The 16,054-nt window shown below is 43.0% G+C and overlaps 1 protein-coding gene across 1 annotated transcript in view; it reads left to right on the plus strand.

Moving 5' to 3' along the window:
* DCAF13 (DDB1 and CUL4 associated factor 13) overlaps window positions 1-16,054 on the plus strand; it is a 272,700-nt gene that overhangs the window by 29,971 nt on the left and 226,675 nt on the right. Inside the window, exons 2-4 of the mRNA XM_086966098.1 lie at window positions 6,483-6,682; window positions 10,489-10,596; window positions 14,471-14,560. Coding sequence (XP_086822224.1) covers window positions 6,483-6,682; window positions 10,489-10,596; window positions 14,471-14,560 — 398 coding nt within the window. The remainder of the gene's footprint in view (window positions 1-6,482; window positions 6,683-10,488; window positions 10,597-14,470; window positions 14,561-16,054) is intronic.

Here is a 16,054-nt window from a genome sequence, read left to right on the forward strand (position 1 = left end):
CTCAGGAAGAGCAGCCCTGAAAGCAGCATCAGGGCCCGGGGGTCGGTAGATAAGTAAGCCAGAAAAAGAAAAATGCGGGTTAGCGGAGACGGAGAAGTAGGCACTTTCGCAACCCACAATATCCATAGGTTTCCATGTACAGGGATACCTAGTTTTAATAGCGGCAGCAATGCCGCCCCCTCTAGAGTCGCGGTTAAGAGTATAGATGGTATACTCAGGGGGAAGAGCCAAGTTGATAGCAGCAGAGGCATCATTGTGAAGCCAGGTTTCCGACATAAAAAGAATGTCAGGGGCTTCATCAAGTAGATCGTGGACCTCAAGATGGTGTTTTACCAAAGAGCGAACATTGAGATGGTATATCTTGAATATTGTAGGTTCTGGAGACAAACGAAGAGCGGGGCAGTGAATAGAGATCGGGATAGGGGTAGGAAGCGCAAAGGCGCAGTCAGGGCATCTAAAAGGGCCACACAAAGGATGGAGAGAGTGAGCTGGGCAAGGCCCTAACGGAGAGCGAAGGCGAAGAAGGTCAGTTTTAGAATACATGGGAATAAAAGGCCAGTGGGGAAGAACAGGAAATGACAAATTACCGGCCAAGAGACAGAGCCCTGCCCTAGCGCTTCCTCAGCGCTGACGGGCACAGACGGGCACAGACGGGCACAGACGGGCACAGACGGGCACAGACGGGCACAGACGGGCACAGACGGGCACAGACGGGCTGACTCAGGCGAGACTCCGGCGCAGGGAAGGCGCCTCCGCAAACGCGACCGCTAGCGCGGTACACCGCTGTTTCCTTATATCTGGTACACTAGAGCGCTCCCACCACTCTAGTCCCCACTCAAGATGGCCGCCGAGTGCAGGGAAGCCTGACCCCGGTTTGAAGGTCTAACGGCAGCTATCGCCGTGATAAATGAGCGAAAATGCGTGCAAATGTGCCCAGAGTATGCTGAGTGCAATTACAAATGAAAATAATACAATTTTAAACACTTTTAAAATTCGGTAAAAATCAGCAAAAAACGATCCGTTTTGATCACGGAGCGCAGAATACACTACACGTGCTCTGTGCTACCCCAATGTCAATTCTAGCTGGTACAAAGGTTAGGTCTCGCGAGCGCAGCAACAGGGCTCCTTATATTGGGTACACTAGAGCGCTCCCACCACTCTAGTCCCCACTCAAGATGGCCGCCGAGTGCAGGAAAGCCTGACCCCGGTTTGAAGGTCTAACGGCAGCTATCGCCGTGATAAATGAGCGAAAATGCGTGCAAATGTGCCCAGAGTATGCTGAGTGCAATTACAAATGAAAATAATACAATTTTAAACACTTTTAAAATTCGGTAAAAATCGGCAAAAAACGATCCGTTTTGATCACGGAGCGCAGAATACACTACACGTGCTCTGTGCTACCCCAATGTCAATTCTAGCTGGTACAAAGGTTAGGTCTCGCGAGCGCAGCAACAGGGCTCCTTATATTGTGTACACTAGAGCGCTCCCACCACTCTAGTCCCCACTCAAGATGGCCGCCGAGTGCAGGAAAGCCTGACCCCGGTTTGAAGGTCTAACGGCAGCTATCGCCGTGATAAATGAGCGAAAATGCGTGCAAATGTGCCCAGAGTATGCTGAGTGCAATTACAAATGAAAATAATACAATTTTAAACTCTTTTAAAATTCGGTAAAAATCGGCAAAAAACGATCCGTTTTGATCACGGAGCGCAGAATACACTACACGTGCTCTGTGCTACCCCAATGTCAATTCTAGCTGGTACAAAGGTTAGGTCTTTAGAGAAAAGAAAAATAGTAATGATGGAAAAATAAACAGATCCTTACTCTGCATTGACCTGCCTCTTGAGGCAGCCCCATATGTAGCTGTCATTTTGGGGGTCCCTGAATTAGCCACTGGGAAAACAGAGGGATACTATGAGCTGAAAAACGAAGTAGTCCATTGGCTAAGTAAGAATAGACCATTACCACCAAGTATAGATAGGGAAATTCTCCCTGTAAGGAGAGTTAGGTGGTTGGGACATAGGCCAACAAATTTAGCAGGGGACCTGGTCATAGTTAACTTTAACGATAGGGGCGTTACTTCTTACATCCAAGGCTGGTGCTCCCAGGGATGGGAGGGTGGCATAGTCCCGCGGGACCTTGGCTACTTTTACCCTAGATTACAAGACACGTTAGTGCCAAGATTTTACCCAGGAAACTACAATACAGCCAGACCAGTCGATCCCTACTTTAATGGTTTTAATATCCCAACCTCAAATCAATTTGCCCTGTTATCAGGCTTAGAGGCGGTTGATTGACTTACGAAAGACATACCCAGCCACGGTGAAAACCTAACTATACTAGAAAGACCAGGGACTGGTGTCTTGACGACAGAGAGGGGGTGCAGGGAGGGGTCTGTGGAGATGCAGCGGGATGTCCACGATCTTCCAGAGATTTCCGTAATGGTTAGAAGTGGATATACGGATATTATACATAAGGATGGAATTTTTAATTCTCCTACTGCAATAGGTACTCATATTCCTGGCATAACTGACGCACCCAGGAACTTACTTCCACAGGGAGATTCATTGGGGTAGCCCCTAGTAATGAGAGATTCAGGTAATCCAACTACTGCTACAGACATTGGGGAAACATGTTGTATAATGTTCTGGAATGTGGCAGGCCTTAGAGCTAAATTATCTAACCCTATTTGGCAAAATATTGTTAATGGGTATGACATCATGTGTTTCCAGGAAACATGGATAACAGAGCCACTCCATTCTCTGTGGATATTACACTTTGTTCACACCGGCAGTGGATGTGGCACATGGTAGGGCTAAAGGGGGTCTGTGTATATACCTATTGAACCAGTTGAAATATCAGGAAGTTAAACAACTTGTACATAACAGCTACTATCAACTGGTGAAGATGGGTATTAATGAAGTGGCGTCTGTTATAATTATTAATGTTTATAATAACATCCCCACTGTGAAATCGAAGTAACCCTAAAAAATATGGATACCGATATAAAAAGGGTGATCGATACAAGTTCCACAGAAGTATTTATCATCTGGGGGGGGGGTGATTTTAATTGCACAATCTGCAAAAGGGGTCGACAAGGAGTTTGTGGTAATATGCTAGATCAGGATACCAACCTAACACATTTTGAGCACACTCTGGGGCCCATTAGGATCGCGGACGGACTTGCGTCCTTCCGCGACTCCAGAGTAGGAGGGAACCTCCGCATGGCCTGCAGAGTTCCCTCCTGTGAAATTAGGATGTGACCGCCACCCTGGCGGTCACATCCTCTATTTTTACCATTGCAGCAGAAATTGCGATCTCAGAGGAGGAATGGGTAAACCATTTCACCCAACTGTATAGCACCCCGAATATGGTGCAACAATCTCCACCTTTTAGTATGAGGGAACTGAGGGTTAAGGGTATGAAACTGGATGTCACCTTGGAAGAGGTAACTGCGAGCATTAAAGCAACACGGGGAAGCAAAGCTCTGGTCCCAGACGGAATACCACCTGATCTGTTTAAAAGTAACATCAAGCTATGGGGCCCTATCTTAGTTCAACTATTTAATGCCTCCACCGAGATGGGTTTGATTCCCTCGTGGTTTACTTCTGTTATCGTACCCATATTTAAAAAGGGAGATAGGCAACAATGTACTTGCTACCGACCAATCTCCTTACTGGATTCTTCCATAAAAATCCTCTGGAGAATTATTTTAACTAGACTACAAAGTTGGGCGGAAGACAACGCCGTTATCAATGATCTCCAGTACGGGTTCCAAAAAGGGGTTGGAACAATAGATCAAGGGTTAAATTTATTCATCCTGCAACAAAAATACACTAGGGCCAGGAGGGAGAGTATTTACTTTGTATTCGTTGCCTTAACGTCAGCGTTCGACTGTGTTTCACACAGTCAACTATTTGTGATTTAAGAAAATTGGGGAGTGGAACAAAAAATTATTTATTTCCTTAGATAATTGTATTTAGGTGCCACTGCAACTGTGCGATATGGTAGAAATGGAGAATGCACAAGATCGTTTGACATAGGGCGCGGGGTACGTCAGGGGTGCGTCCTTGCCCCCTTTTTATTCTTACTTTTATTAATGACCTTGAAAAAAGTCTATTGCAAGCGTCCAGGGACATAACTATGGTAGCTAAAAGACCGATCCCTGCGCTTCTTTACGCAGACGATGCGGTCATTATGGCTCGAACTCCCCTCGCCCTTCAACGTCTGTTAACATCTTTTAATACTTTTATGTCAAATTTAGATCTGAAGATTAATTGTACCAAAACGTTTTCCATGAATTGTGGTTTAGGCAGCAACAAAAGGAAAAAGATTATGTATATTAATGCTAGTCCTTTAGATTCCACCCCCACTTTCCCATACCTAGGCATCTTGTTCCACAAAGCCGGCACATGGGCATGTGCCATTAAAGCTAGAAGATTTCTGTTTTGTAAATCAATTATGGCTTTAAAAAATTTCGCAAAAAAGATGGGGAAAAAACCTATTGTTGAACTTATAAGAATTTTTAATGCTACATGTATTTCAACTGTTGTCTATGGCGCTGGTTTATGGGGTTATGCCAATGTAAAATCAGCCAGTGTGCTGAGAACATGTTCTTGAGATTCATCTTACCTGTACCAGGCAGTGTCTCAAGTTACATCTGCCACATGGAATTGGGCCAACCGCATATTGAAGATACAATTAGGGCCCAGCCAATATTATTATGGCATAGGGTCTGGACTAATGAGGATGGTGTATTAAACCGTGCCATCATAAAGGATGTGTTAAGTTCTGCAAACGTGAGTAGGATAAAATGGTTTGCTTATGTAAAAGATTTCTTAGTGAAAATGGGTTATCAGACTTATTTCGATGACCCACTTTCAATGTGTAATATCTCTAGGAAATCGTTGAAAAATCATTGTATGAGATACCTAGAAGAGAAAAGAGCAAGTGAGGAAATTAAGAAAAATAATGTTTTAGCTCACCAAATGATTTTGGCACAGGGTAGAATACAACCATACCTAACTCTTCGCATGAGTGAACAGGAGTGGTTCGTTCTAACACGCTTTAGGCTAAATATTGTTTTTAGAGTTTTTAGTTTCCCCGTCATGAATACCTGGTCGTGTGATTTAATTAAATGCCCGTGTGATGATTTATCCGAGCAATCGGACATTCATATTTTATTCTTTTGTAAGTTTTACTCTTTACCCCGAAAAAGACTGATTGTTCCTATACTGATGGAGATGGAGGCTAACCGTTGTCGCCCAGCTTTTTTAACACTACAGAAATTGGATGTCGTGCTGACTGTGGCAACTATCTCTGCATTTTTTAACAATGTTTTTAGATTACGTAAATCTATCCGCATTTGAGGATTCTATATTTTACTTGATTCCCTTATGACTGTCCCCCATTGTAATGCAATTTGCTTTTTAAATTATGAAAATTATGTGCACTTTTATGGTTACCTGTTTTTAACCGAATAAAGTTTTGAAATGTGAGTCCCCTGCCCTGGCACACTCAGTGTACTTTACTAAGGACTTCCTGGTGACACAAATATGCCAATCATGGATAACCAATCACAATAACAATTTACCCAGGGAGCACTTGCTCTTTGACACTCATCACAGCAGTGGCAAAGTGCCCAAAGCATCTAAACCAGCAAAAGGAAATCCAGCACAGTGTCAAAAAATACAGGAGGTAGAGGCCAAAAGTCAGGGGAAACCACGCCAAAGATGCCAGGTCTAACAGTGCCCACTTGGGGAATTACCTACTGATGTCGGTGAAGTTCACGATTCGATATTTGTGAAAATTCCGATCCTCTGGATTTGCAAATTGCAAACACAAGTAATTCTTTCTCTGGTAGGTGATCCCTTCAGACCCAAACATTGTTCAGAAAATGCCACACAGTGACTATTACTGCTGTAGTATTTAGCTGCAGTCAAAGAAGGACGTGCATTTTTTCATTCACAGTCTCTTTCTGGTACTGTGTAACTAATGTAAACATTGGTAATTACATCACTGATTCCAGAATAAATGATCTTGACTACATTCCTTTACATTTAAAACTGCTGATTAGTCTTCCATCTATATCTTTATAAGGACAAGAGACCCTTTACTTCAGTTGTTGCTGGCCCATGGCAATCCTCTTCACCAGCCCCCCTTCTGCTACAAAGTATCCCCTAGCACCTGGATACCGAAGGTTTTAATGCAACTCGTGTAACTCGCACACAAATGAAAATGGACAGGTATATCAGTACCTCGAGAAAGCTTGTATGTAGACCAAGGTTGTGTCAATAGGAACTATTAAAATGACACTTTCTGATGCAAAGAAAAGTGTCAAGGGAGGCTCGTTTCATAATCCTCAAGTGTCAATATTCTAATTAAAAGCTTGATAGCTACCCTAGAGTCTTCCACTTAAATTGAGAGTTGCAAACATTTTGTTTTGTATCACTGACATAGTATGTTCTGTTTTTCTTTTTCTTCAGTTCCTAGGAACTATGATCCAACCCTTCATCCATTTGAAGTGCCAAGAGAGTACACACGAGCTCTCAATGCTACGAAGCTGGAGCGAGTGTTTGCGAAGCCCTTCATAGCATCGCTAGATGGTCACAGAGATGGCGTGAACTGCATGGTTAAGCATCCCAAGAGCTTGGCTACCATCCTTTCTGGGGCCTGCGATGGCGTGGTGAGTGCGCTGCATCTTTTCCCATTGCATTGTGCAATGTTTCCGACAATAAGTACATTGTGGCCAGCAGCAGTGCAAGACTCAGTGCTGCCATGTGAATCAATGTCCGCTTTTCCTTTTCTTGGGTCACTACATGCAGTAACAGAAGTAATTGCTTATTTCTAATTAGACTTAGTGATGTAAGCACTTGGTCACTTGAACCTTTCTCTGAGCTAAAGTTGATCAAGTCATTAAACAGATGCTTTAAGTGACCATTTCCAGTTATTGCGTCCTTTGAATAGGATTAAATTGCGTTCCTTGAGATAGGATTACCATGTTATGGGTCAGACTAACAAATCATTCATTTGTGATTTTTTTTGCTTATCTATGCATTAACATATTTCTGTAGCTCCTGGTGTTCGGGTTCTAGAAATATCTGTTTAATTAGAATACTTGAAAGAAAACAAGAACAAATTACAATGACATTGGACACTGGTGAGGTTAAAGTAAGTTGAGATGCAAGACAGTAGTTAAGGTGTGTTTGATTGTTTATTTTGCCCTGAATGTATCTATAGTAGAATGAGTATTGAAAATAAAATGGATGGGTCTTAGTGCCTTGCAGAAGGATAGGAGTGTCGGTGGCAAACAGATTATGTCCTGCTTGAGTGGCGCACACGGTTTTGGCGCAAACCAAAAGGCCTAAGGTTTCATTCATCTTGGTAGTGTTAATGTCTATTTATAGTTTGTAACACACCAAATGCAGTATTCCATATTTTATTAAATATTTGGAACTCCTAAGAGGTCCACATAAAAGCACATGCATATTATTACAAGGGTAAAACATGCTAAACTCATTTCATGGACCATCAATTAACAAAGGCCAGCATTAGCACGACTAAAATTCCATCAGAAAACGTCAATGTTATCAATTATCCCAACACTCAAAGTAATTAAGATTTTCAACAATGAAACCGTTTAGCTCACGACTCAAACAGAGGCCCAAGTCCTCTGACGTATACGATGACGTTTGTTTAGGACTGTATTAAACAATAGCAGGTACATTTAAGAAAAAAAATGATCTGCATAACGACAGTGCTTAGAGAAAATTTTCACTCATTTGGGCAGCAGCACTTAGCCATTTCGACCGAAAACCGCATTTTGATTTAGCAGCGTATGGGTTGAAGTAACGGAGCATATCCTAAAATGTGCAAATTACAATAAGTAGCAGCCAGTTCGTATGCAAAATAAAGTTCAAAATTCAACTTTGGCTAAAAGTTCAGTTTAGAATAGCAGCAAGAAAGAAGGAATGGCAGAACATATCTAATAGTGTACAAGGACAGTAAATAGCAACCAGATCATTTGCAAAATAGAGTCCAAGAGTCGGTTTCAGCGAGAAATTCAATTTGGAATTAGCAACGAGAAAAAGGAATACCAGAACATATCCTAACATGTGCAAAGAACAATTCAGTACAGCCAGTTCGTGTCCAAAAATCCCTTTTCATCGGAGTTTTGAAATTAGCAACAAGATCATAGTGGGAAACGAACGCAACATATCCCTTTTGTGCAAATAGCAGTAAATAGCAGCTAATCAATGTGCAAAATACAGTCTGGCGAAAGGGAAGATACTAATATTTCGTAAAAAGATGACAGACAAGGGGGTTAGCCACCCAGTTAAAAGAATGTATAGGAGATTTAAAATATATACATAAACTCCTTAAAATAATTAAAAGTTTTACAGACACTGCTTCGTTTTTAGGACAAAAAAGAGAATTTCGGGCAGAAGCTAAATTTTTAACACAATTTTGTAAAAACATTGGCCGAAGCTAACGATGTCGACTCGAAGCCAGTGCTGGACAGGCAAAGAAGACATGGTCCACACCACATGCAGTAAAATATTGGTACTATATAATCTGGACGAAGTAGTGTAAGATACGATCTTGGTTGATGACGGCACTGTGGTAGAGAGAACAGATCTTTGGACAGCACAGATGCTAGAACTAGAAAAGCCACTCAGCACAATAGCGTTTGTTTGCGCTTGCACAGGTGTTCTGGAAGATTGCAGGATGGGCCTTGTACCCCACCACAGGGAAATCCCTTCGATGGAACCTGTCAACCGCTGGACGCACTTTTATAGGCTTAGGGAACGTTGCAATTTATAATGATATTTATAATGACCCTGCAGGTTTGACTGTTGAGCATCCGTAGCTGAGCCCACAGTAAACTCAAGTTGTAAACAGGTGAAGCCTCAACCAGCAGTTGTCACTCTACTAAATGAGTAAAATAAGTAAAGAATATCCTTGCATTCTGCATCGTTGAATCTAGAGGACCTTGGCAGTTATATGTAAAATTCTCTTCTTCACTTTAGACAAGGTACATAAGGTAATAGAAGACCCAATCCCAGCAACTTCTCTTGCCTCACTGCTTCCAGTCCTGCTACACAGCGACACCCAAAGCATTCTACATGAAATCAGTAAATACAGGATTTCACAATAGAACACACCTATCTCAACTCAAAACACCTATCTCTGCACCCACCTCAACCACACTAACAACACACCTAGCACAGTGAAGGTAGTCCTCTAGCAGGTGCAGGTCGGTGACAGTCACATCTGTCTGAAACAGTTTTTAAGTTCTGAGAGGACACACAATAAGACCTGTCCACAGTTGCACCCACAACAGTGAATATGGCCCAAATCTCTGCAGTACATGATCTACTGAATTCTGGTTCCCATGCAAAAAAAACCTGTGGTCTCTCAACAGCTCACGTGCTACTGCGCTCCACCATTTTCTCCAGGGACAGTCTGAAAATAACTTGTTTGCTTGGTTTTCTCCAGAATACTACCCAAAGTATTAAAAGGCTCATTACTCCCTACCTACCTACATACTATATGTAAGAATAATCATTATTTTCCTGGCCTCACAGGCTTATGAATATCACCAAATGAAATATAAGTTATTTCGCGGCAAAATACCCAGTGGCAACCCAGGGCTAGTGAAATAAATTGATCTGCCCATCAGCTCAGGGACACCACAACATATCCACCCACATTCCTGGTTCCAACGCCAGAGAACATTACGATAAACTTCTCAAATTGTGCAAACTAGCATACTCAAGCACAAGTGACAACTTTAACTGCTGTCTCCTCACATATCCAAAACACATCTCAATACCACTCACCTCTAATACTAGCAAAACAGTGAAAACAATAAATGAACATTCACCAGCACCTGGCATAATGCCAAATCTACTCACTGGAATGGATTTCCATATGTGAACCCCCAAAATATCATCATCTTGAGTCTTCATGAACCATGCCACAGAATGTAGAACTGTATCTGGGAATGTGACTCTTTCTTTTCTCATACTGCCATTAATCCTGTGTTTTAATTTCATGCAATCACACAAACTTAGATTATTATACTTCAAAAGAGTCTATTTATCAACTTTGCATTTGTGAAAGTCTGAATTACCCAGTCTGATTTCGAACAAGTTATCTGCAGCTTAGCCATAAATATGTGCAGCAAAGACGCTATTATTTAGAAGATGGCTAGCAATCCTACTTAATTATGTCACTATTAAAAAGATGACTAGCAATCCTAGTTAATTATGTCACTATTAATTGTTAAATTGTTAAAACCAAGTTGTGCATTCAATAAACAAAATGAAGTGTTTTGAAACCCTAATTTGGTTTGGTGAAAATAAATCTAATTTAGGATAATATATAATTATTACCTAATGTACATCATTGATATATTCTTTGTTCTTCTTATGCTTATTGCTACTTTTTACTTGTATGTATAACCAGCATTTGGCTTTCTTGTTTTAGGTTAAAGTTTGGAACTTGACCAAGAGGGAATGTGTCCGAACTATACAAGCACATGAGGGCTTTGTGCGTGGGATGTGTGCCCGCTTTTGTGGTACCTCTTTTTTTACGGTAAGTATGTGTTTAACGTATTGAGATTACTGTCCTTAATCCTAGCCAGAATGCAGTTAACTCTTCACCTGGATACTCCTGTCATAGAAAGTCACTGTTATCCCAGAGTGAATACAATTATGTGAAAGACATTTAGGACAGTAGGAAGGAAGAATCAAGCCAATGTATTTCAGAGTTTGGAAATCTTCCCACAATACTTAAGCAAAGCAAGAGACGAACATGGTACAATATTCAGGGAGTATTCAAATGCACTAAGTATTGGGTAAACTAGAGCAGTCTGTTGGTTGGTCATGCCCCTCAGTAAGTAGGTTTTACAATACATTTACAGCAGTCATTTGCAAGAATGGCATGTTTCTAGGTCTCAGCCTGCGAAAGACTGCGCACATGCGCAGTCTAGCTGGCGAGACTTAATGACATAGAGGGATTTTCACTAGCGAGGTTAAACCCCGCCCCTCTTTTCCATTGGCTGGGGTCCTAAACGGTGGCCAGCCATTGGAGAAGATGTCCTAGTGACGTTCTTCTTACTCTCTAAGCCCCGTCCTTTTCAGACTGGCTTACTTGACTTACTGGTGGCGTAAAAGGCTTCTTATCTTCTTTATGGCGCGAAACAGATGGCCCCATAAAGAAGATAAGGAACCTTTTACGTCAGCAGGGAGTCAGTCTGAAAGGGATGGGGCTGTGTCATGGCGAGCGCTTGTTTTTGTTTGCGCGAATTATACTTTCTAATTCCAGGCTTTCTTTTGTTTATATTATTCCTCTTTAAATCCAGGCCCGGACTTTGACCGAGGACGTGCGGCAGCCGCAGTGATCCTAGAAAACCTTGTTAACGACAGGCCCATGCACGGCTGAATAATTGTAGCACAATTTATGGCGTCTTTCCTTCCTCTTCTGGCGGCCTGACATCACGGAGCAGGTTTGCACGATATTTGTGTGCATAGATCGGCCCCTGTCGACGTTCAGTCAGCTGTGGTCCGTGTACAAAAACGCACAATCTGCGGACAGGCTTAAATATGCACAACCACCCTGCAACAAACGTGCTTAAAAAGTTGAAGTTCTGACAAACGTGGTTAAATTCTCAGCATTTGTAAATATCGGCAGCCAGTGTAATAAAAGTTTCTGAATTAAAAAGTAACTCAGAGTGGGTTCCAGTTGTACATGAAAAGATTGCAGCGCTGTCTGCTCTCCTCGCAAGCTTGTGCTCTTGGGCATGAATGCTTTTATTGTAATATCAGCACTTGAATCTCATTTTCACAACTATATTTTATGCCTGGTGGGCCGATTGTAACAATCTGCCGCCGCCCGGGTCCATCTAGGAAAGAAAGGTATTCCGTTTAAGAAGAAACAGCCCCGGGAAGCGGCTTAGAAGGGCAGCCAGGCTGTCAGCGCCCCCTTGCACACATCGCCCCGGAGAGCTCGTGCCAGTCACTTCACAGGCCCTACACCCTCCCATCCCCATGGGGCCCCCTTTCGTGCCCACGCCCTTTCCAACAGTACGAGAAGGAGCCCTCGTCTCCCCACGAACACTAAGGGACATGACGCCTCCAACATCGCAATGTTCCTTTAAACAACCAAAACAAATATCTCTGCTGGCAGATTTTATCGCCCAGAGAAAGGCACTATTTTCCTCCAAAAATAAATATATCATACCCAATAAAAAGTGTTACTAATAAGCACAAACAGAGCATTCATCCCCAAGTTTGGAAATAAGGGGTTGCAGCCTTTCCCCCGCAGTGGCTCACAATAGTTCGCTCCAGGCACAGAGGCAGCAGCAGCACATCCTCGGCCCAAGCCTCTCTTTCTGTGTATCAGTTGCTGAGAAGCGGCCGCCGGAACCTTCCCCACTTTGGACCTATCTCTTTCGATATACGTCTCGTTGGTAGCTCCGGTCACTTTGCTAAGTCACAATTTTTTTGAGAAGACTTAGTCTACAGTATTTACATTTATCTTTTATTGCTGTAGGATGAGCATGTGGGTGGCGGGGGTGTTAACATTCCCAGTTTCAAGTCGCTGTTGCCCGTGCATCTCCTGCACTGTGAAACCTTTGTATCGCTGGCTACTTGCATGTATTGGAATCTGCTGTTTGCTTCAAGTTTATTTAAGATCATATGTTCCTCACATAAAATGACCACAAACACAATCCATTCAAGAAGTAATCGATCCTGTATTTTAACTTGTCTCACCAGGCAGTCGCCTCTCGCCTCCCACATCAAAGTGTTAATTTGCACATGCTGTATTCTTATTGCTCTGTTTGTTTGTGCGACTTGAAATGCTTCAAGGGATGGAATTGCGTAGCACGCAGTTTCAAAATATTAGCCTTATCTCCAGTGTTCAATGAAAGGCATTATTTTACCTGCTTCAAAAAGTCGCCGCCATCTTGTTGAGCGCATGGCGGCCCCAGTGCATCGATTCGCACAACCTATTGCAAGCCTGTTTCGTTGGTAAAAGCAGGGTTTTTCCAATCAAATCTGTAAAAGCTCTGCCGAATTTTGACAAAAGTAACAGTCCAACTTTACCAGCAAGACTGAGTATGCGTGTGAAATATGTGGCGGTACTGTGAGCCAGCCACCCCCTCTCTATGTCTAGGACTGTCTTGACCACTCCCCTGCACCGACGGTCCGATGCACTCTGCGTTCCCATCGTGTCACCCACGCTGCAGTTTACCCCCCCCCCCCCTCCCACGATGAGTCACAATGTGACTCCCAGACTCGAGCCCGTGTTGCTCTGTTATCCTTTTAAGACATGTTTGCCTTCATCACCTGATCTCATCCGTGCATTCCTGAATTTACTGCCTTTAAATAACTCTTTTTCGTCTGATCAGGGAGGTTAATGGATGAGTCTCTTTCGCATGCCTGGTCCTTTTGCAAGCAGTAAATACGATTAAACAACTCTTTTGAACGTATGCAAATCGCAACTGTGTTAGCAATTTAATCGCATTTATGCAAAATTTGAGTGCAACAGTCACCGTCAAAGAAAGGTGGTGGCTTGGTGTTGTGTGTGTGTGTCTGTGGCTCTGTGTGTGTGTGTGTGTGTGCGTTTGTGTGGCTCTGTGTGTGTGTGTGTATGTGGCTCTGTGTGTGTGTCTGTGTGTCTCTGTGTGTGTTTCTGTGTGTGTGTGTGTGTGTGTGTAGCTCTGTGTATATGTGTGTGGCTCTGTGTATGTGTGTGTGGCTGTGTGTGTGTGGGGGGCTCTGTGTGTGTGTGTTTTTGAAACATAAATAAAATGCGTTGTTATGTGCAATGCCAATAGCTCAAACTCGCGTAAATACACAACCTATTGCATTGCAAATGCAATAGGTCTCCCATTTGCGAGAGATTAAGCTATTGGCATTTTAAATGGCAATGCCATTTATTTATCTGTTTTCAAAACCAACACATAAATAAACATTTTGTCATTTAAAATGCTAATAGCTCTAACTTTTGCAAAGGCGAGACCAATGCATTGTAAATGCCTGTTTAAGTCATGTAGCGAGAGACACTCGAATGACAAGAAAGTAAATCCACTGTGATGTATTTAAACACACACTAGGAATAGTTTGTGATTGGTCCAAATGAATTCATTAGGGTCTTCAAGTTAGCCTAATGCTAGATATTGCATTCGTTATAGAGTATTAGTGGCTGAAACACAAAAGACTTGTGACACGTTGTGACTGAAGATAGTCATTGGAGAAGGTGCTTGGTCCAGATAGGCATTCCAGTCTGTTTTTGAAGCCGTCCCGTGTTAGGCCATGTTGTTGGATTTAGTACCTTATCCTAACCGAGCAATTGAGCAAAGCTTGACAGTTGCATGTAGAAGCAATAGGTTTCCTTCACAGGTGAACATCCCCTTATCTTGTGGTAAACATTCTAATTGTGTGTGTTTGTACAACATATCTAGGTTGGAGATGATAAAACTGTGAAACATTGGAAAATGGATAACCCAGGCTATGGAGAGGAAGAGGAACCTCTACACACAATACTTGGAAAGGTAATATAGCTGATCTTTGGCTGCTTTTGAAACATATTATTATCAATAATCATATGTAGTCTTTCTACTTTGATATATGTTCCTCAGTCAACTCTTATTGGATAAGGCAAGAATCCCTTGGCAACATGCAGAGACCACCGTACTGATGGCCATTTGTGGCCTGCTGTACAGCCACAAATAGATGATTTAAATATCAAATGTGTCATTCCCCAGAACCAACTCCTTTTGCTGCCAAATCTCAGAACTGACTGGGAATAGCATTGTTTGAAATTGATTTGTGGTTAGTACCCAACTCCACATCAGCATGGATACTTAGTGCTACTTTAATCAAGCAATGACCATCATCCAGGCTTTTTGGGGCATGTAGCAGTTAGTTGTTTTCCCTCAGAACATTGCAATCCACGTGGACAGTTTCTCACATACAGGCAGCTGCGCAATGCATGTCAAGCCCTCTGGTTCACACTAGACAAAGAACCCCAGATGCACTCAGTTACACAGATTCTATTGCATGGGGAGAGGATGCTACTTAATAAAGTGGGTATATAAGGCCTTACAGGAACACACAGGGTACCCAGTGGCAACTCTGAGAGGCAAATGGGAGGATGATATAGGACGGGCTTTACATCACAAAGAGTGAGAACTGGCTGTGGAATTTCCTCAACAAGTGTCCTGAAATGCCCGGTTTAAAAGTAGACGACTCTCTATCTTACACAGGGCCTACTTGACATCAGCACAGCTCAACCTCTTCTTCCCTCATGCACATCTTACTTGCCTCCAGTGTTAGTAGGTTTCTGCAGATCTACTGCACATGTTGTTGTGGTCCTGTCCAGCCTTATCCTCTTACTGGCACTCCATCCACTCTGTACTACAAGAGGTCATTGAACTTACAGACAACACGTGGGAAACGTTTTGGATATTCAAGCATAGGATGCGACACAAGGTGAGGACATGCTTCGCTGGCCTGGTCCTTCTGGTCACTAAGGAAGTTCTCATCCTACAGTGGATGGCGAAGCGGGTTGGCGGCATGGCACGGGGCAATGCGATGCAGAAATGGGGAAGGCCAGGGGGGATGCACTGCGATCTGAAGAAGTCGTGCACCTACACAAGCGACCCTTTTCATCAGCCTGGGACACCCTCCTCGATCACTTCAAGCAGCTCATCAGAAATGAAGACCCCCGCCCCTTTAATTTGGCACAGAGCCAGCGTTATACAAATCCTATCAGCCACCTTCACCCTCCTTTGCTGAGGAAGCTTGGCTAAGCCACAACCCATTCCCCTAAAATATCCCCTCTCACACATCACTGTGTCCTCTAAACCTACCCCCCCCCATCATAATGCCATTCGCTGTCCTAGGCCAGAGGCACTCTGCAGCAGCCTTACCTTCACTTGCCATGCCCACCACGACACAGGTTGAGCTTGGCTCTGGCTCTCCCAAAACCTCAGCTGCACATATGATCCCGCCTTTCATTGAGAATAAATCCTCGTCCTCCTCTG

Source organism: Lissotriton vulgaris, chromosome 4_1, assembly GCF_964263255.1.
Source record: "Lissotriton vulgaris chromosome 4_1, aLisVul1.2, whole genome shotgun sequence".
NCBI lineage: Eukaryota > Metazoa > Chordata > Amphibia > Caudata > Salamandridae > Lissotriton > Lissotriton vulgaris.